Raw genomic sequence first — 22,285 nt, 5'->3', positions numbered from 1 at the left:
AATGTTCAAAAAGCTCTTTATTTTTCTCAATCTGCCTGTGCTGCAGCTCCTCTTTTCACCCTCTCTGAAACCAGAGCCCGTCTGCTCTGATTGGTGAGCTGGCCGGCTGTGTTGTGATTGGTCTTAGATTTGTCCCGACCCCTTAGCCTAACACGTACAATGTCTTGAAACACTAGCCAACCGTTCATCCGCTCCTTGTCTCTCGCACACACTTCCTCTCACACTTCTGAACACACCAGGGCTGTAAGACCTGTCTTCAGGGGCCAAATTAATGACCGGATGAGCCAGTAATTGTAACAGATGCCAAAGGTTAAATTGATTTCCAATTCTTCTCGGTATATCATATGGCTCCAATACTAAGACAAAGCAAGATGGTGGACTGTATATATACTGTGTGTGTGTGTGTGTATGTGTGTGTGTGTGTGTGTGTGTGTCAAGTACGTGTTTTTAAAAGCTTGTGCAGAGGACATTCAAAAGGAAAGGAGTTTAATTTGACCAACATTGCAATTTTGGGAGGCTTTAGAGATTTCATTTTGAAACCTTTGCTCAAAGGAAGCAGTATTGCTCCTGTGGAGAAACTAGATCAATTTCTCTGCCCTAGGCGTTGAACCCACATGGGATTGTGGTCCAATGCGTGACACGTTTGTAATGAAACAAGATAATTAATAGCTTAGACTTGTATCCCCATTTCTATGTAACCTGTGGGCTGCTGCTTTACACAGGCTCTTATTGCTTGTACAAATTAAGTATGGTAGTATAAGACTTAAGCACCCGACTATAACAGTCTTAACAGTATACCCACTTTCTATGGTAGAGAAGTGGATATGATTATCATGTATATTCTGTGTGTCTTACTGACCCGGGGCGAATGACAGAAACACAAATTCAGTCAGCTGGCTGATCACAGGACCTCCAACTCAATAGGCAATGAGTACACTTGAGAAAAAAAGGACAGAAGAGCTGAGTATAATATAGGGAGAAGAGATGGGAGATGTATAACAGAACTGATAAAGAGCTAAAGTGTATAGTTATTAAAAGCTGCATTCCAGGATCAGAATCAGAATCAGGTCCCTTTATTCGTCCCACACGTTCATTAAGCTTTACCAGTTTTAGGTCCTTGCTAGTGTGTGTTCTCGCTCCATTATTGTCACCTATTCTACCCGTGCAAGCATTTCATTTAGTTTAGGTTTTGGGTTTCTGTGTGTAGTCCTTGTAGTATTGACCGATGACATTTGAGCTGATTTTGGCTGCTTAATAGTAGATGTAATTTGGAAAAGAGGTGGAACACAGTGGCTGATTGTTACCCATTGGATTGCCTCTACTTTTTCCGGGAAATATATAAATACAATCCTGTCATGATGTCATGGCGCATTTCCAATCGTATCTCAAATTGCTAGTCAGAGTGCTGCAGTGATGATGTCATTTTGTAGGACCAACCCAGAAGTAAGCATCGCGAGAGGGTCGTGACAAAAAGCAATGAGATTTTTCCTTTGGATTGTGGGATTGGAAATAAATTGAATGTCAAAAACCACATTTATGATACATTAACACAGTTGTTATTTTATCTTTGGAGCATTATATGTAATCCCCAGATGTTAAAGGGCTCTAGACAAACACTATCACGGTTGCATGGCTTCACATCATCCACCGCTCCGTTAAGGCAGACTTGTTTTTGCTGTGGAAACGTTAGAGGTCTAATTCACTCTTGTATTAATCATACAATAGATTTCTTTGTCTTTCACAAATAGGGTATTTACTACTTGTGTCAACCCCAGACTTTATCTCAGGCTTCAAACCAAAAACATGTTAATAAAAAAACCCACATCTCTGAACTTTCTACTCTGGGTTTGAAAGCCCATTCCTGTTTTGGCCCGGATTCACTAAGCTCTGAGACTAATTTAATAGATTCTTCTATCCCTCCTCGCCTGTTTGTGTAATTTATGCTGCCGAAGATAGTTGGTTAGAGGAAGAGCACTACTATCTAACTCATCTCTCCAACCACAAGTTAACTTCCTGTATGTGTAGTGCAAAAAGACCAATACAGCAGTTCATCCTATCTGCTTAAACTTCTACACTATTAGCCAAACTTCACTCAAAGACTTGCTGAACAAACCTAGAATCTCCGAAGCCTCTACATCCTCAGCTTCCCCACACTTGCTGCACACAGGCTGGTTGTTGTGTTTCTTAACAGTTTGTTCCGTACGTGATCACAGCTGTGAGATTTAAGTGGGTTTAACTAAACACATCATGACTATCGAAGTCATGAGACCTGCAGGTTTCCGCTCAATGCTCCACATTAGTTTGAATTCTTACAGTGTTCTGCTCTGATTATATCAGGTTTCATGTGGTCGGATTTAGTCTGATTTAAGTTGTGCAATTGAAAGGGGTTTGTTTACTGCTCTTCGGACAAGAAGAGGAATTTAAAACACTTTTCCTCTTTTGGCATCTTAGTTTTTGGGGTTATTTTGTCCTGATGTCCTCAGGAATCCCTCACTGAACCAAACAGAGCCTATTCTTCTTTGGTTTTTCAGTTGTATGGATAGATCTTTGGATAGAATAACACTTCTGTATTACAAAGAAACCATGAAATGGTAAAAACTGTAACTTTCTGTGCAGCTGTGATGAAATGGAAATGCTTTAATGACTGTGCTGTGAACTGGATCACTGATTTGTGAAAGCGACCACAGACAGACACCAGCAGAACATATTGGTTTGGATGGAAGTGTCACAGGTTTTTGGTGCAGTACCGTAAACACAGTCTGTTCAGTCCCTGGTCCTTATGTGTGGTTGTCTGGAATGGAGATAAAACCAATGTGAATTTAACATTTTATTCGACTCTTTAATAATCGGATTCCTCGTTCAGGTTTTCCAGCAACATGTGGCTAAAAGGATTAGACATTTCAGGTGATATAAATGTCTAAGCATTGTTATGGTGAGAGTGCTGATGTTAGCATTTAGCTCGAACAACTGTGAGGCGATAATTCCACTAAATACCATTCAAGAGACGCCCAGTTTTAATACATCCATGTTGACCTTTTTAAGATCCAACTGTGTGTGCTAACTCTACAGATGTAAGCTCACCTCCTGCTGTGGGATAAGAGAGGGGTTGAGGAAGTCATGGCTGCACTCACAGATGGATAAACAGGGATGTCATGACCTATCCGATCTGGTTATGAGTCCAGAAGCCACAGGATGAATGAAGTCAGTGGTCCTTCTTTAGCCAGTTTAACATTCTGGACTGTGTGGGTGAACCTTATGTGTTTGCTCATGCAGAGGTTGGTTGTACAAGTATAAGAATAGCCTGAAGTAATTGCAGTTTTTGTACACAGCAGGCCGCCCAGCTGCTGCTTTACGTTCACTCTATTGATCTCTCTGCTGTGCCGTCTCAAATGCGCCTCACTGCTTTGTTAAGTGGGCCTGAAATGCTAAAAAGGTTTGAGACAATCTGAGGAGTAACCTGAAGGAAGTCTGCCTAAATTGGATAATCAAGGGTCAAACCTCATCCATGTTAGCCGTTATTGATTGATAGCTCTGGAGGATAAATTGGTTAGCGACAGCAAATGACCTCAGACGAGTCTGCAGACCAGATGGAAAACAAATTACATGTCTGACCTGTTCAAGATGATTCGAAGGCCACAACCGTCGGGGACAAAGGTCTCTGACAAAGGTCTCTGACAAAGGTCTCTGACAAAGGTCTCTGACAAATGTCTGCTGACCTTTTAATATATAACATTTTCTCGGGAAACAAATGTCTTCTTTACTCAGAAATACGTACCATGACGTGTCTTAGTTAATGTGTGTCTGTCAAGTATTGGCATTTTACTTTTTGGTTGTTCAAGCTGCAGGAAACATCAGAAAAACATACTCAAAAAAAGACCTCTATAGTTTCATATTCCAACAGTTTTCATTTTAATAAAACAACCGATATGTCCATCGAGTCCCTTTTCATCTAATCAGTTCTGCATTAAAGCCAGCTTTCTAAATCCCCATCTCATCATGGAGTCAAATATGTACTACTTCTTGCACATTGTGTAACAAATCTGCACAGAACTGAGGATTACACTCGGGGTTTGTCGGGTGGATTCACGCTTCTCCAAGGGAGTGTAGACTCCTCCAGTGTTGATATATGGACGTGTTCAGAGTATGATTTAACCTGTTTATTGCACAAGCAACACCACAACCAGAAGATGGATGAGTTGTTCATGACCAGGCCATGATCTGCATCCGTTATGAGAGGACTGGTTTGACCTGAACAGGAAGTCAGTATTCTGTGCAGAATCCTTTGGGCCGATCAATGAAATCCGATGCATTTGAACAGATTCTTTAACAGTATCTCAACACAACTGTGAGTGAAAGTACTGTATGAAGTTATTGTATGGTAATCTATGATGCTTTAAGTCTGAATTCATCTCTGTTTGCTGTAGTCAATCCTGTTGTCTGTCTTCATGTTCCTCTTATTTCCTCTTGGTTTCCACTCTGCTATTGTGTGTGACGGCTCATACATTTTTAATGCCTCTGTTTTATGCTTGTGTTCTTGCTTGTTATTGAGAGAGAAGGTTTAGCAGACGCCAGGGAAAACCTTTCCTCCACAACCTGATTGAAGCCAAACTGTGTTCCTCTTTTCCTTTTAGTTGCTATGGCTTTATGATATTAGTTATACAGTAAATGACGCTGTGTTATGCACGTCTAGCAGGAAATAATGCAGTTTAATCTGCAGTAATTGCAGTTAGATACACAAGGGTAAGGTTAATGTTAGTAAGACTTTCAAGCCAAAGGCAATACAGTTAAGCACCACAAACAACAGCTTTTTAAAAATGAGAATCAGGTGATTCAGTTGTAAAATAAAAAAAGGGAACATTATAAACTTTATGACTGTAGGATTCATTGCTTGGCATTACTCTGGGTGTGCATGACGCTAGCAAGAACTGCAAAAGCAGTCTGCCTGTGAAATGCATACAAATAATATGAGTAAAGCAACTACTATTGACACACCTAAGTGTTGCTTTTGCACACAGATTTGTCTTTCTAAAACCTAAAAAATAGTTGATAGTGTTTACAATAATCCCACGGAGGACAGATATTTGAAACAAACAAATGGAAATGTATTCATTGATGGCGATTAAGAGAATAAAGACAATCAACTGGTCTTCAGACGGGTTGTTAAGATGTCCATTCAGTAGGGAAGTCAGAGTTTTCCACATCTATCTTGACATTGGGAATGCTAAAAGTTAAAATAAGGTACAAAATATGACCCTCAACATGACCGGACCCATGACTAACTTGGGTAATGCCTCAAATATGAACTTCTACACCCACAAGAGTTGAGATATTTATAGTTTTTTTGGCTACAGAGAAAGAGCTCCTCGCCATTTGCTTGTTTTCAGTAAAAAGGTCATCTGTCATTTAGAAAAACAACATTTTTGTACCCTGAGGAGTATGCTTCATGTTCCCTGAATGTTAAAATATGGATTTGATTACATGCCCTGGATGTATTGGCTGAACATAACTCGATATGATTTCCAGAGTTTACATGTCCCCGGCTTTTTGAACGTAGCCCAGAGCCTTTGGAGGATTTAATGGGTAAATTAGAACCAAGTAGAGCCGGGGAACTTTTAGATCCAGATCAGAGAACACAATGTCTGGCCTCACCACCACCACATCTGGACTGCTTGACCAGGAAGTGTTTTTGGGTCGGCAACACAATCGTCCTGTGTTGAGTAGTTTTATTTGAACTCGTACTCGAGACTTTTTCAGTCTAGTGAGCTGCTTGCAGGACAGTTTCCTGTGTGATCCAAGGAGTGTGTCAATTGGCTGCCGGATGTGACATTGAAGAAGCCGCAGGTACTCATGATTCCTCCGGTGGTTACCACACGTAATTAGCATGACTTAAAAACCACATTTCATCCCCCATATTTTCCTTGCCGGTCTCTCTGCCTTCAGTCATAACCAGTTGAAATCCATCAGCTTTACCCTTCAGCTTTTAGAGTGACTTCTACATGGGGGCGGGACTTCTAGAGCAGTAGGGCTTCTTCTGATTGGCTGGATATCTTACCATGAAGAGAAGTCCATGGTGTGTTAAATAGACTATCATTTATCTCAGTCTTTTAAAAAGATATCTTACTTTACCGCCAAGAAAATCTTTTGGAAACAACTTCCTAATCGTATCCTATTCTGCTCAATTCTGTAGTGTTTTTCTCTGGTGTGGTTTCTTTGTATGGGTGACTTGTGAGTCCTTCTGTTCTCTGGCATCAGCTGACCGAGCTGCTGTTAACAGTTTAACCCTCTGGGAATCATGACTGACCACACCACTCATCACACCACTGGTTGTAGTGTTCCTGGTAGTGAGGACAGATCAATACGCATCTATCTCGTCTCACCCCCGACCTTGCGACGTCGGCAGGCTTCATCTTATGCTAAATGTGTGAGAGCAACGAAAGAGAGGAAAGATCTATCATGTGCCAAAACTTCTGCGTGAAAAAAGGAAAGCTAATTGTTAATTGAATTATGACTAGAAAACAGTCCTCAAGTTACCATTGTGTTGCATTTGTCAGATTTATTGATGTGTATTGTACTAAAGTCTGCTTTATGTTCATTAGACATTGAAACCAGATTAATTTTTAATGCAATTAAACAATTTATTTAGCAAACACAACAATACACTCCCATTAAAGTTAAGCAGCATCTTCCACCTTATTATATCCGCCATTGCATCAATAGTTCCACCTTGTTTAGGCATCCTTCTGTTGACTTTGGACTCAAATATTCTGTTGTGTTATTGATTTATAACCTGAGATGGAAGAGCTCAGGGGAAATTGAGTCTGTTGTACTTTAGTTTTACTCCAGCTGTTCATTTGGATTGGCTGTACGTACATATGTAGCTCTGTTAGAGTTCGTTTTTGGTCAAAGTCAAAGTGAAATGTGCCTTAACAAATCACATTTCTCATCTTTGGGAACTAGTTTTTACTACAGTTCGTTCATTTCCAGACTATTATACATGTCTGCTATTTATACGAGGAATACTATCTGGCTTTTAAGCAAATTTGACATGATTGCCAAACCGTGGAATATTAATTTCCGGGTTTGTCATGTTACGTTTTTGGACTTCAGGTTATTTTTTTCTATGGACTTCCATTGGGAAATGATCAGAATATCAGCGACTGATTGCTTTTGAAGTAATCAACTTGCAAAACTTAATAGCCCTTTTATTTAAAGGGTCCTTAAAGTTGCAAAATGCACTTAGTCTAATCCTGAGTTATTTTATTGATAACTGGGATGCATGGTTGATTTAGAAATGTGGTCTTTAAGGGCCCAGGCAAAATCCTGCTTATTTTACCCCCAGCATTAAAACCTTTGGATGTATTCGCCACCAGCAACTTTTGTAGAAATGCACCCCGCCCCGCCTCCATCACTATCTAGTTATCTTCATATTTGCATAACTAACACATTGTTTGCTTTTCTGCGGTTGGTCGGTGGATAGTGGGACTCTGGTTCTCACCGTCCTCTCCGTACAGTGAGGTTATTGTGAGGCGATCAGAGCTCCTGGTTAATCACCGTCATCCCTGTAATAAAGCTCAGAGTTATATGTGCTTCCTCCTCAGCTGAGTGAATTAGAGTCTTGTGATCCTCTTTCTAAAAATACCTCATCTAGCTTTGAGGCAAACAGACCCCAGACTACAACTCTGGAGATACATGTACGCTTTGGTCAACAGTTTTACAAGATAACTACGTTGCTCTTCTTGACAGTTGGTCCTAATTTGCAGTCAAAATTAAACAATGTGATCCAACGTTTTGCATTAGATGTCTTGATCATGGTTCAGCTCTCCCCAGATGATAAACCCTTATACTACTATAGTATACTACTGGTAAGGCTCTGAGAATACCATGGGGGAGTATTTGGTTTCCAAGCGTTTATATTGGGGGTATTCCTTTTAATAAATGGCTGTAAAACTGAGTGCATTTTCTACTGCTTTCCCATACTCGGATATACCGACACACTTTCTTACACACACACACACACACACACACACACACACACACACACACACACACACACACACACACACACACACACGAAGATACAATTTTTCCCAGAATGTCATGTTCTGGGCTGGACGACCCTATGACCACACTTCCATAACTCAACAGTGGCTAGTATAACACACACACACACACACACACACCCCCCTCTCCTCCCTATTACTGTGTATGTTTTCTTTCTATTCATTGGCTAGTTCAACCTCCATATTTCTTATCTTTTCTTCCATTTAATCCGCCTTGAATGCTTATATTCACACAGAATGCTAATGCTAACTTCAGCTAGTGTGTCTCCGTACGTTAACATCTCCTCCGTCTGTTTCCCACAGGTTTATTGCGGGCATCACTATGACTGATGGGGATTATGACTACCTTATAAAGCTCCTTGCCCTGGGGGACTCCGGCGTGGGGAAGACGACCTTCTTGTACCGATACACAGACAACAAGTTCAACCCAAAGTTCATCACCACAGTCGGCATCGACTTCAGGGAAAAGAGAGTGGTGAGTTCTAGTATCTTTACTGAACGCAGAGAAATGTGTGTATGTGTTTCTGGTAGGTTTGAGACGTTTCTGTGTCTAGTAGTCATGCTGGGTTACCGTAGTTACTTGTCTTTTTTTTCCCAGGCTTTTTTTTTTTGGGCTGTACTTGAAAGAACAAACAGAGGGTCAGGTCAGGTGTGCTGTTTTTCTCCTCGGCGTCTGCTCAGCTGAGTCACGATCATTATATTAACTTGTCAGATCCACCTCCAGCCCGGGATACATTAACCGGGGAAAGATAGTGGGGTGAGTCTCTAACGGCATGATTGGTGTGGTATAAACACTGGGAAAAGAAAGCGAATTATCATCAGGGTTGGGAGGGTTGCTTCAAAAAATGCGACCTAATCTAAGTATCAACATGTAAAAATAATGATTGCTTTCCGTTACTTTTGCATTACCTCAATATCAAATGCAATGCACATAAAGACAAGAGAGAATCTGTTCTTTATTTAAGTGTATTATGTAAGATAGCACAATATGGCCTTAGAAAAGAAGGAACCAAGATATTTAGGGTCAAACATTTGTCATTAAAGGCTTGAACACCTGAATTGAATAGGTTTAAAAATGCTGTTTTACTTTAATACATGCATTTAAAGCAACACAGTATTTTGGTTTCAATGAATCAGGTATCCATTATATTTAAAATATAAATACATTCCTAAATGGAAACCAAAAAGGAAACTCAGGCAGTATGTGTACCTATATTTAATATATAGATGTATTTTGACATTGTGAGCTTGACGGTGTATAAGTGCATTCCTAAATCAATTAAATATCAACCAGAGATTCCTCCAAATAAATGTTATCCCCTCTCAAAATGACCCAGGTTAGCCCTTTCCTTTTTTAATCTTCGTTAAAGTGATAAACAAACCCTATTTCTAATTGCTGGTAAACTGCTGGTTAACCCTAGGTGCCAAACTACTTCATTGAGGATTCACCTGAAGCGTCAGACACACAGAACTTTAAAGATATAGAAGTCAGGACGTACTGACCCAGTTCATATGATAAAATTGCATTTTGTAAGTGTCTTCTTGGTGAAAGTCCTCTTTTTTGTTTCCAACAAGTAGAAGATGAAATGTTGTAATGTTTTCTTTTTTATGGAGCCGTTGTCTTTCCCGTGCTGTGCGCCACATCAGGAGGAATAGCAGTACACAACACTGACATTACAAAGCATAATATGAACATTATTTTTGACAGATCCAGGCCAGATGTTTCCAGACTTTATTCCACGCTACGATAGCTGGCTGATAATATTTAAACAGATATAGATGTACAGTAGTTTCTTCTATCTTCAATCTCTGAGAAAAAAGCAATGTTGATTCCTTGCTTCAAAAAGCCTTAATGGATGTGATTTCCCCCGTGTAACGACTAGTCAATGTGAGATCCATCTGCTGTAAATGACATAAATCCAGGCTCACCACCAGAGGCTTCAACACTCACACGATTGACTTTGACTACCACTTAAAACTGAGTCACTGAGACCTGATGACAACATTTAGTTCTGTTGCTGGAATCTCATCAGCGTGAACACATGGAGAAGTGTAAGTGTGAGGTATTAGAATCAGAGAGTGGGCGAGGAAAGATGTTTTGGTCACTCCGGTGCCTTTTCTATTTCCGTTGGAAACACAGACGATGCCGCTTTTAATCCAACCGCTCCGGATGACTCATAGCATTGATTAGACTTCCTCACTCGGTCTGTGTGCGTGTTAGGATCACACCTCGTGCCCAAGAGTCAAGAGTCAAACAGAAGCAGACACGTTGGATCACAGCTGTTGCTCAGTGATGTCAGAGGCTCCTCCTCAGGGTCTTCATGGAGCCTGAAGCTGAATGCTAAATGTGGACCAGTTATTTTTATTTATGGAGAGAGGAATTTAGAACATTATGAAATACAAAGTCTGCATTTAACTTTCCTTTCTACATGACTTAGTTTAATTCTCGATTCTGATTGGTCAATTTGGACGTTATAGAGGTTGTTATATTTTGCTGCTAAAGAGAACAGACTGAGGAGGATCAAGGGACTATGTGTAGTCATATCAGTCCGCAGAGAAGAGTCTGGATAGTGTAATGTCAGACAGACAGGAAGTAAACACTAAAGGGAACATTTTTTTGACTTTAAAAAATGTCCCACTATTTTCTCATTATTCCTCTTCTTCATCATCTTCAACGCTTTTTGTCTCCAAAATTTCTTTTCCTTTCGCTTTTCTTTTCAAACTTCAAATTTAGTTATCTCCAAATTTCAACTTTTTGAATTTCCCATTATTTTTTCCAAATTATAAATTTTCCTAAAAAAAAATGTCTTTCAAAGTTCAGATTTTTTTTTTCTAAAGCCCTTTCTCATTTCGACCCCTCCTCGACTCATCTCGAAGTCTTTTAAAAAGGGAACAGCAGAAGAAGACACACATTTTTTCATTAACAACCGCCCCGCTGCAGTTTATCCTTTACGTAGTGTGTAGTTATGTATTACCTGGCACCAGTCCACAACCCACTTCCCCAAACATAGAATCGTAATCCAGCAAACCTTAGCTCCAATAACAAACATCTCTCCCTTTTTGAAGAATCCCTTTTGTCAGCTCTACATTTCAGCATTTTCTGCCCAAGTTGAAAGTCAGTTGTTACCTGGAAAATAAACTGAAAGCACTTTAGTATTCATCTAACCGCACTGAGTGTGATCCGTATCAACACAGCTTTCAAGTGTGAGTGTCTCATCTGGGAGAATGAGAGGTGTGAACGATGCTCGAGGCTTCATGCTGGGACGCCAAAACAACCAGCTGCTGCACTCGGGGGTTCATCTTAACAGACAGGATGGATCACTGTAGGTCAGAAATGCTGAGGTATCAAACAACGAAGCAGTCATTTCTTTCATTTTTATCGTGCAGCATGTGGTAATGTGTTTGTCTGTCATCAGCCTAATACTTCTAACTAAATACTCCTTGACTCTTTACTCCCCTTACCCAGCCAATAGGGGCTTCAAGTGATCAACAACTACCAGTCATTTCCAGCTATCGGATTGGTTTAAAACAAGCCTTTTTCTAGTCTGTTGCCGGCTACACTTTGGCCTTTATGGTGGCTCAAAAACTGACATCCACAGAAAAAGTGAGCTTCTGCAGATTCATAAATTAATACATCTCTGCTTTTGTGTTTCTCCGCCACCATTGCTGGGGGGACAGATCGATAACATATGTTGTTGGTGTCGCCTGCAACCCAAAGTCATTGCCAAAGGGCTGTTGAAAGTTGTAGCTTCAAGTTAAATGGGTCAACACAGATCCTATCAATTCATTCCTTCAACAATTCAGTATATCTGGTCCTACTGGTTAAAACTGATGCCTGCAATAGATGCTACCTTCTTAAATGTTCAAATATATCCCTTTTAATAACATTTTTGTACATTTTCATCTGATAAATATAACTAAACTGGTGTTGTTTATGACCCCTCAGGTGTACACAGCGTCCAATCCCAATGCGACGACAACAGGGAAAACCTTCAAGGTTCATCTGCAGCTATGGGACACAGCTGGACAGGAGAGGTGGGTTTATAGACTTTTCTTATATCAGCAGTTTAAGTTACGCACATTAATCTATACTGACACTTTTCAATAACTGATGTTTACCAACGTAGATACAGACATACAGTAGTGATAGCCTTTCTTGCAATACACATGGGAAACGATCTTCTTGTAGACAGATCTACGTACTGCAGGTATTTCCAGAGTTCACTGTGTCCAAGAGGGACATCTAATCATGTGGCCAATGGCTTCATGAAGGATATAATAACCCATTGGGTTAAGGTTCCTATTTTTCTCTGTTTCAAGGCAGAATTCAGCAAATGCATTCTAATTTCCAGTAATTTTGTGTACCGTTGGCCCCTTACAGGATCTCCATAGACCCCCATGACCTCACAGCAGGAATACACATCTTTTACAGCCTGGTACAAAAAACGGTTATGGTCTCTGGGGCTAATTTCCCCAACATTTACAAAGAGAGAAAACTAACTAAGGTTCTATGTACAACATTGCCTGATTTTCACACCTATTAGCGAGCAGATCTAACGTCCAATCACAGAGATGGTAGCTGTAATGCTAAGTTTTGATCGACTTAAAGAGGCCCTATTATTTTGGGGGTTTTCCCTTTTCTGTAGTGTGTTATAAATGTTTTAGTGCATGTAAATGGTCTGCAAAGGCTGAAATCCCAAAGTTTTGTCCAGAGAGAATTCCCTTTCCCCCCCAACTGAAACATTAAAGCATGTTAACATGTGACAGAGTCAGAAAAAATGAATATGAACCTGAAAATGAGTGTATTGTGTCCTCTTTAAGGTCTTTCTTAATGGAAATGTAGCAAGGGTAGATACTGGGTGCTTCTGTAGGACGGGCTTCTGGGCATGACACCACCAGCAATAATAACTAATATGTAAAGATGCCTTACTACTCGGCAAATATTTGATACGCAAACAATCAGGATCAAGCGGCCGCCACCAGGGCGGTTCCAGTCGGTCAAACTGATCAAGAGGGTGCTTCGTCAAAAGATCCTCTCACAATGAGCTGAAGAAGTAAAGTTAAGATTATATAACTGACAGTGAGTCATCCTGCAATGATGAGTCATCAGGCCTTTTTATAAACAGATTAAACAAATCGAGGCCAGTTCCAATTAAAGACCACACACTCTCACGCACACATGATTGACATATGGTGTACATGCAGGCACACGAACGATGATAGTGATCTTTGGAACCATTCAGTGTGATGATACACGCACGATTTCTGCGATTATCATTCTGTTATCTGATAGGCTAAGGGGCGGGACCAATGTAAGCGGTTAACCAATCAGAGCAGACTGGGCTCTGGTTTCAGACCGAGAGTGAAAAGAGGTGCTGCAGCACAGGCAGTATGAGAAATATAAAGAGCTTTCTGAACATTAAAGCAAGGAGACATGTCCCAGTAGAGACAAAATACAAATATGAACCTGAAGATGAGCAGAATATGTGAATGTGGAAGTGTGAAATTGGAAGTTGTTGTTGTTGGAGAAACTGCACCTTAGGCATTTCAGCTCTTGACTTCAAATCCTAGCTGCCATGTCCTTTTGTTTGATCAGCTGTGTGTCTCTTCCAGGTTCCGCAGCCTGACAACGGCGTTCTTCCGGGACGCCATGGGCTTCCTGCTGATGTTTGATCTCACCAGCCAGCAGAGTTTCCTCAACGTCAGAAACTGGATGAGTATGTCTCTCGTATTGTCTTTCCGTGTCAAGGAATCAGCTCTGCTCTAGCTTCAACATTCCTCTTTTGTGCCACTAGAGGTCAAAATTCTACAGGGGTCAGAAAAGTTGACATGAATGAAAGGAAGCTTTGATTTAGAGCAGGAAGCCAAACATTTGTTTCCTTTTCATACAAGTGTTGTTTTATGTTGTTGTTTATTTGTATTGTTTCCAGGCCAGCTACAGGCCAACGCGTACTGTGAGAATCCAGATATCGTGTTGATAGGAAACAAGGCGGACCTGGCCGACCAGCGAGAGGTTCAGGAGAAACAGGCCAAGGAGCTGGCCGATAAATACGGGTACGTTTGTTTGTCACATAAAGTATTTGGAGCTATGATTATTTATAAATCTGAACGCGGTGTTTTGGTGAACAGCCTACAGGATAGATGGAGCCCACTGCCCCTTGTCATGTTCACTCGACTCTCCATCACCTCTTTATGGTCCGCCTGTGGTTAGAATTACATCCAGTCATTACCTGGCAGCCGCCCTGTGATGTAGCTCCTGAGTTAAGTGCTTAATAATTGTAAGTCTCCCAAACTTGGAAGGAGTCTTTGCATTAGCTGTTTTTGCCTTTAAAAATGGAGTCATTTATGAACTCATTCTTAGATTTGATATAAAGATAATATTACATTTAGTTATATCTGTAGTTGATGCTTGTCTGCATTAACAAATAAGTAGTTAAGAGCAGGCAAGACAAGTAATATCTCAACTTCCTGTTAAGTCTTTTCCTGTGTAATCCCAGCCAGCCAAGCCGATGTTGCCTGGCAACAAAACTCTCTTCAAGGAAGTAATAATATGTGTTAAACTCTGGGGCGCAGTGGAGAAGTGTTCAGGAGCGAAGTCAGTCAAATAAAAAACAACTTTCCAAATGTTCACGACACAATTTCTGAGTCTAAATTTGTTTTCCTGATGTCTGGGGACTAACACTTAATTTAACTTGTCCACATCATTTTGACAATTCATCAGCATGAAATTTCAATCCCCTACAAGACGATTTTTAAGAGAAATTACCCGTAACAAATCAGATGAAATTCGTTGAGAAATTGATCCTGAAAACGTATTTTAAGCACTTTTTGTCGCCCACAGGATCCCGTACTTTGAGACGAGTGCAGCGACTGGGGCGGAGGTGGACAAGGCGGTGATCACGCTCTTGGACCTAGTCATGAAGAGGATGGAGCAGTGTGTCGACAAACCGCCTGCCGATCCAGCCAATGGCAACGGAGCCACGAAGCTCACCGCAGAGCAGCCCAACGAGAAGAAATGTGCATGCTAGATGAAGAACGAAACGACCATTCAGCGCTCTTCTTTCATCCGTCCGTTCTACTCACCACATCTGTCCTTCTTTTACCTTCTGCTTCTGTCATCTTTGCATGTTTCTACCTCTTTTTCACTTTCTAAAACTAACCTTTAACCACATTCTGCTTCTCTGTATTCTTTTATTCTTCTTTCTCCTCCCATACTGTTTGGCAATGACACAACCCCGTCCTCCCCCTAGTGGGCATTCAAGGAATTACAGTCTTAGCCCGAGGAAGTGAAAACAGGAGGGGATCGTTTCATCGCTGTCAGACGCATAATGTGCCTCATTTCCAGTAAAACATGCAGCCTGGGAGTTAAGCTCTGCACGCTCCCACCTGCTCTGCTCCCAAGTCGTTTGAATAATCTAAATTGATCTCTTAAGGCAAAAAAAAAGAGAAGATGTTTACAACTTCAATTTGATGCCACAACAGTACATTACTTTGTAACAGAGGTAAGATGTTACCTCCTTAGGCTATTACTTGATGACAGCAGGGAAGAGGAGCTTGACATCAGGTGTGTGTGTGTGTGTGTGTGTGTGTGTAAATGAAGTCCTCTCCTGAAGCCTTTCCTCCTGGACCAGGGAGAGCAAATGTTTCCTCCTCCCCAGTTTCAAACTGTTTGATCATGCGATGCTGTACCTGTATGAGCCATGTATGGACATTTTCCAGTGATATGGTTCACGTTTGCTCCTAAAAATGTAGCTTACACAGTTGGCTACAGTGTCATGGCAGAGCTCTTAACCCTGTGTTAGAGAGGCTGTTTTTTTTTTACACTATAGGTCAAATGACATGTGATGACAGCTGAATCTACAATGACATTGCAGATCATTTGGGAGTATATTGAACTTTATTTTAGCATTTTTCACAACTAAACTGTCATCTTTTTATCACATAAAATACATACTAATAGTGTTGCCACTAAACTAAAAAGAACTACCTTGGAAAAAGTGTAGCAATGAGCTAACCGTCACTTACTTGCTGCTTGCACATCTGATGTAGCTAGTTAGCCACAAATTAGCTAACGTAGGATATCAGTGCTCGGTAGTGGTAGCAGTTGCCACAAACTTTATGCTAATTCTGACAAAAGCAACCTGCGTGTTTCAGAGTTTATTTAGTTACTCATTTGGAAACATTTAGAGAAATACATAGCCCACTTCTTAACAAAATCGTGCTATCAAGATTAGCTTGCTAGCTAGGTTGTTGTGGCTGTTGAGTTGTTGCTTTTAGCTAACTTAGTTTGTCAGTTTCTTACATGACTGCCATTTAATTAAGAAAATAACTGTCTAAATACGTTTACATTACCTTGATAACCTTTAATTCTTTGTTCCCATGATTATTATTTCCCAGCATTACTTCAAACAGTACGGAACAACAAGTGCTAAAGCTAGCTTGTTGTTAGCATTTTGATCCCACTTTTATTTTGCAGTTTAGTTTACCTTCAGGTTAGTGTCAGACATGGCTGATTATGATTTGTATAGTATACACCAATCTTATTGTACAATGAATATGGGTACAGCATAGCAAATGGGAAGTGGACAACAAAAAGCCTACATATATGTATAATATTAATAGGGTGTCCTAGACCAGGATAGGATTACTGTTCCAAACTGATCTACTGCCTTGGCTTTAAAGCTTTGTTTCACTGTGGCGGAGCACACTTTGCATGAGTTTGAGATCATTTAGCAACAAACATCAGTTGCTCTGGGGATGCTATGTCACCATTAATTGCTATCAGTTCAATGTAATTAAGAAAATACTGGTGAATTTATGAATGGTGAGGATGACTATGTGTTTGAGATTATTATGGGAGTTGGGTGACATCAGCTTTCAGGGCAGCTGATTTTCCATCTCTTTATTACAGCAGACAAAGTGAAGTATTGCTTTAAGGCCCCATACACGACCAATCTTGTTGGAATACAAAGTGACCAATTATTTATATTAAAAGAAATGTAAAACATAGATTAATATTTCCATTGACATATTCGTTGTGATGTCCTTTCCTTTTTTGTTTTTGTTTATTCCAAAATAATATATTCCATATTGTTTATTATTCATATTTGTTATTCTTTTCATTTCTATCACGGTTTTCAATGTCCCCACAAATGACGTGACAAAATGCGTCTCTTATATGAAGAAAATACAGTATTTTAAACTCTTGAAATGTACAGTGGAGATGGTTTTCATCCCTTGAAGTTACTGTGGACCAACTTTTTGTTGTGGTTTGTGCATGATTAACACTATATTGTTTACTTTTTTCATTGCAATCCCGACCACAGAGCAGTTGCTTTGCAGAAAAACTCAAGAATTCCCACTCATATCGAAGCTAAATGCCACTGAGTTCAGTTCAAAAATGCTGCATGCAAGCCCTTTACAAAGAAATCCTGTTCATTTAGACGTCACGAATCAGCTTTGGGTCCAAGATGATTTGTTTTTGTTGGTTTTCCTCATATCATGTTACACCTTGATCTGCCTTACTTCTTGACCCAAGTTGAGGTGCACCAGAAACATGGGACACTCTTGCTACCTGCTGCCGGCTCAGTCCTTGTCATTCAATGAGCCCAGGGGCACGTTTTATAGCAGTCCCAACTAAGAAAAGTATCACAGCAGGACGGTAAAGTGGTTTGAATTGTACTAAAACCAGGGGCTCTCAATCGGGTAATGCTATGTCAAATGTAAATGTGACTTATTAATGACAACACACTTCTGTGGTCATTGTAAACCGTATCAGTGTTTAATCTCAGTTTTGTTTCAGTAATATCTTTAGTATCGTGCCTAATGGATACATTAAAAACAAATCTAATTAAAGCGTCATAGCCCCTTTGGCTTCACTTCATTGTCACCTATATTTAATCTACCAGTGTGCCAAATTAAAAAGAAAAAGAACCGCCACACACACAGTGTTTGTTTTCTACCTGTGCACTTAGAGAAAAACTGCCTTCACGAGTCGAACATGTGTTTTTATTTGGTGCATTAATTTCTTTTTAGTTTAAAAAACTACCTGACAACAGCTGATCTCAGTGCCATATAAAAAAAAATACTAGTTTTTAAATAAATTTGCTGTCTTTAAAGACTTGCATTGTATTCTCTCTAAGTTACTCAGCAACCTAATTGATATTTCCTAGAGAATCCATCTATATGTTAGGGTTTCTTGTTCATGCTGATCACCTGCTTGTGTTCTTTCTGTTCAAATCTGTATATTAAGTCATTTAATCATAGTATACAGGTTACATATTGTTTTTAACTCTTATGGAAGCAGCTCTGTGAAGTCCTCTCAATACAAGTTAGTTTAAATCAAGTTAGTTTGACAGTCATTAAGCGAGATAAGCGGGTGTTATTACAGGAGAATCGCATCCTCTCGACCTTTAAGAAGTCAATTGAATAATTAATTGTTTGAACACTGACTTTATGTCACTGTAGAAAAGTTTTAAAGTTATATTCAATTTCCATTTCATTGGAGCGTTGAGTTCTTCTGAGGAATATACTTCCAGGGTCGCTCTCCTTTTTAGCTCCGTTTTGGTCTCCACCATCTCTCAATTGTGCCGTTTAAATAGCTGCATAATTCCCACTAAGGTCATCTTTTATTTCATTACACAGTCCATTGTTACGTAAAGAAGATTGGAAAGTGCATCTTTGAAATGATCTTTCACATATACTGTGTGTAAAAGGTGTGTACAGAGCAAATGTGGTAGACTATTTGACGAGGCACAATGACAAGTGAAGACGCAGGACGACGTTAATTCTCTAAGGTGGAAATATTTACGGTTATAGAAAAATCTGTGTGTGGCTGTTTCTTGAAAACCTATGAGAGTTAGAGATCTATCAATGTTGTTCAGTGTATGCTGCAGAACTTCCTCAAGGCAGGAGTTATTTCAGTCGTGGTTGATGCCAAAAACAAAATGTTGCTAAGGTATGTGGTATCTATGCGGGGAAAGGAGTACCTGTTAAGGGATTATTGGGTGAGTATTTGTTCATCATAATTACTTTTGGATAACGAAACAACACTCCAACGGCCATAATCATACAACTAACACCAGGGGAGAAAGGTTGCCAAGTGCTGATTAAATTACAGCCACTCATCTGGTGTTTAACTTTCAAAGAATTATATTTTAAAAAAACGATTGCAAATGTAACGCAAGCTCTTTGTTCATTTACTTACAATATCAAATGTCTCCAATCAAACAAAGAAAAGGTCCAAATTGAAAAGGCATAAGCAAAGCCAGGTTAATGGTAGTTGTTCGTACTATTGAGACCTTGAGTCAACATATCTAACGTGTCTAAACCTCTTTTTTTGAGCCAATGCCTTTTATCGTGACAATCCTCTGAACCGTTATTTTTTATCCAAGCCGTTCTTCTTCCGTTGCTCATTTGATGTTCATTTTCTCCGTTTTTATTCAAAAGTTATGTTTCATTTCCATTTCCACTACAGCCATTCTCATTGCCTTGCTCACGCAGCATCTCTTCCGTACGTCTTGAATGGTTTTGGGATTCCCTTTTTGAAAGTTTACACTGTTTGAAAAGTCATGTTGTGCCTGTTATTAACTCTTCTGTCTGTAACGTTTGTGAGCTACTGAATATTTTCATGCATTATGGATTATAGATTACAAAGCAGAGGCAAAAAGAGACCAGAAGTTGTGATGATTTTGTGCCCGATTTCTCAAAAAACAATGAATCAATCCAAGTACCTCCTAAGAGCTTTTATTTTTGGAAAAATCCTCTGTGTGAACTCTCTCTGATGCCTGCGGTTTGTAGACGTTTCTTCAGTTCTCACTGCGTGTATCGATGCCTGTGTGTTTGTTGGGTTTGTTGCACCGTCAGCATGTTTGACATTATGAGAATGAAATGACCCGTGATGCGTTTAATGTTTCTGATGTCAGAGCTGCAAATAAATCTGTTTGTTTTATCCGGTGGTTTTTCTTCCAGATTCCCATTTGATACAGATAAGAACATAATAGACAGAGTACAAACAATACAGCATGTCACAGTGCATAGGAATTTATTTGCTTTTTGTTATAAGAAACTTCTCACCAAAAGAGAGAACGAGAAAAATAAATACCCGAGAACAGCAGAACCAGTAGAGGTGTGAAGTGAAGTTACAAAAATAAGTAGATGAAATCTATTCCTTTTTACATATCTGACGCTTTTGGTTTGGAGAATCATGAACGAAAAGACATTTGAAACACTGCAGCACACATTCCCGACAGCTGGAAAACTCTTTCATGTGATTAGTGTTCCTGTTTCCCCCAAAAATACACCAACAAATGTAAACATAACAGAGGATCCAAACTTTATGTGAATATTAGCTTATGAATATAGCCTATTAGCCATCTTTCCAACAGAGGACTGCAAGAACAGGGCTGGGTTCAATTTAATAACTCAATCATAAAGAGGAAGCGAGTTATTTTCAAATTAAATATTGGATGCTTATCATTATTTTTGGATTGAAACCAGCTCATTTCCTGCAACCCAGCCATGTTTGTTTCTGTCCGTGCACTTTCCTTTCAAAATAAGAGCATGCCGAACAATTAACTAACTAACCCTCTACTCTTAACACACATTTTGGGTCCAAACTCTTTGTAGACATTACATCTGAGAGCTAAAACGTCTCAGTTCTTTTCCTTTTTTATTTGAGTCTGCTTTGAGTGACTTGAATAAAACACATTTAACAAAGAATACATCAAGTGTGAAACAAACAACCCCTTCTTTTATCAACTTGTTTGCTAATACAAAATATGTTATCCCTTAATCTTATCACCTGGACAGAAGCTGTATGTAGGAGGGACATGAAGTGACATCAATACAGCAGCAAACCCCCTAGAATACCTTAAAATGCACTAAAGTCATACGTTAAATTCTCTAAAAATTATGTTTGCCCCACAAGCAATTGCAAATACAGAATATTCAATAATCTTCGTATCATAAAAACATTACAAACATACAAAAATACGGTCAATATAAATAATTGTTTGTGAATTATAAACAGCTATAATCACAAAGATCCCTCGTCTGCGTTTCAACTAGTTGGCGTATTTTATATTATAGAACATCCCTCAGTTTAGCTAAAAAAAAAGTCATTAAACAATAAAAAGAATCGGCAGATTGACTGTAACCAGTGATTTTTTAAATTTGAAACTCGCTTCTTCTACAAAAAAAATGCAATTAAAAAGGTTTTAAAGGAGTCCCCTTCCAAAGTGTCCGTCCAGGCCATAACGCTTACTGGAAGATGTAGAGAATGTTCACACTTCGATGTACTTCAGGCTGTTTAAAGCTCAAATAAACAGCAACTACAAGAACACAACAACAACAAAAAAAAGAGGCACATTTATCAAATCCTTATCCATCACTGGTAATATTTCCCTAATCTATGTCAGCCTCTCTCCGCACCAAGCACCTGAACATGTATGCAAACAAGCAGATCATGAATGTATTTAATATTCTATGTAATAGAAAAGAAAAAAATGTTAGGGTCAAAGTGTCAAAAGAGGCATTTGACTTCAATGTTGAAAGTTGTATTGACGTGTCTGACATTTGTTTAAATTAAACGCTGTAATTCCGACTGTACCCACAAGAAGGCGACAGAATACATGGATTTGTAACTAATTCTAGAGAAAATACTGTGCACATTTCATACAGCTCATTTGGTATAATTGCACTTAATTAAGTTCATACAACATGCCATTTTTAGCATTTTGTTTAGAGCATTTTCAGGTTTATAATTCAACTCAGATCTTTAAATAACTATCTTTTAACTTTGTCTCAAATTTTACATTATACCATATTACATAATTCTTTCCAGGCATGTTCTAGGACATACATCAGAGATCAGTAATTATTTAAAAGCGTCAGAGGAAAAGACCGTAGTGGACTTTTGGGTTTGATCACAAGCAGCATCTATCCTTCACTACACCCTGTGAGTGCCAGTGTAGAGATGTGCTGTTATTGGATTAAAAATGTGTGAAGTGGGCGGGGTTTAAACTTTGGTGACAGTGTTTGTTTGTTCCTGCAGCAGCTGATCCTCCTCTTCATCGTCCACGCTCAGGTCCAGCCTCAGGTTGTCCAGAGTCTGACGGATGGTCAGAGTTTCCTTACGTCTGTGAGAGAGACACCATGTTTTTAATTGGTGCATAAATGTACTGACTCTGTGACAGACTGTGTGTGTGTGTGTGTGTGTGTGTGTG

General features: G+C 39.5%; 2 protein-coding genes across 8 annotated transcripts in view; one reads left to right on the top strand and one right to left on the bottom strand.

Moving 5' to 3' along the window:
- rab27b (RAB27B, member RAS oncogene family) overlaps nt 1-20,010 on the top strand; it is a 45,983-nt gene extending 25,973 nt beyond the window's left edge. For all 4 annotated transcript variants that reach the window (XM_063890367.1, XM_063890364.1, XM_063890366.1 and 1 more), the window contains exons 2-6: nt 8,364-8,535; nt 12,007-12,095; nt 13,674-13,777; nt 13,991-14,114; nt 14,902-20,010. In XM_063890367.1, coding sequence (XP_063746437.1) covers nt 8,383-8,535; nt 12,007-12,095; nt 13,674-13,777; nt 13,991-14,114; nt 14,902-15,088 — 657 coding nt within the window. In that variant the 5' untranslated portion in view covers nt 8,364-8,382 and the 3' untranslated portion in view covers nt 15,089-20,010. The remainder of the gene's footprint in view (nt 1-8,363; nt 8,536-12,006; nt 12,096-13,673; nt 13,778-13,990; nt 14,115-14,901) is intronic.
- Nucleotides 20,011-20,086: 76 nt separating this feature from the next.
- Nucleotides 20,087-22,285, bottom strand: part of LOC134868949 (cingulin-like protein 1) — a 51,418-nt gene continuing 49,219 nt past the window's right edge. For all 4 annotated transcript variants that reach the window (XM_063890360.1, XM_063890361.1, XM_063890362.1 and 1 more), the window contains one exon: nt 20,087-22,198. In XM_063890360.1, coding sequence (XP_063746430.1) covers nt 22,078-22,198 — 121 coding nt within the window. In that variant the 3' untranslated portion in view covers nt 20,087-22,077. The remainder of the gene's footprint in view (nt 22,199-22,285) is intronic.

This window comes from Eleginops maclovinus, chromosome 8 (genome assembly GCF_036324505.1).
Source record: "Eleginops maclovinus isolate JMC-PN-2008 ecotype Puerto Natales chromosome 8, JC_Emac_rtc_rv5, whole genome shotgun sequence".
NCBI lineage: Eukaryota > Metazoa > Chordata > Actinopteri > Perciformes > Eleginopidae > Eleginops > Eleginops maclovinus.
Note: the sequence above shows the minus strand (reverse complement) of the source record. Positions and strands in the feature narration are given on the sequence as shown.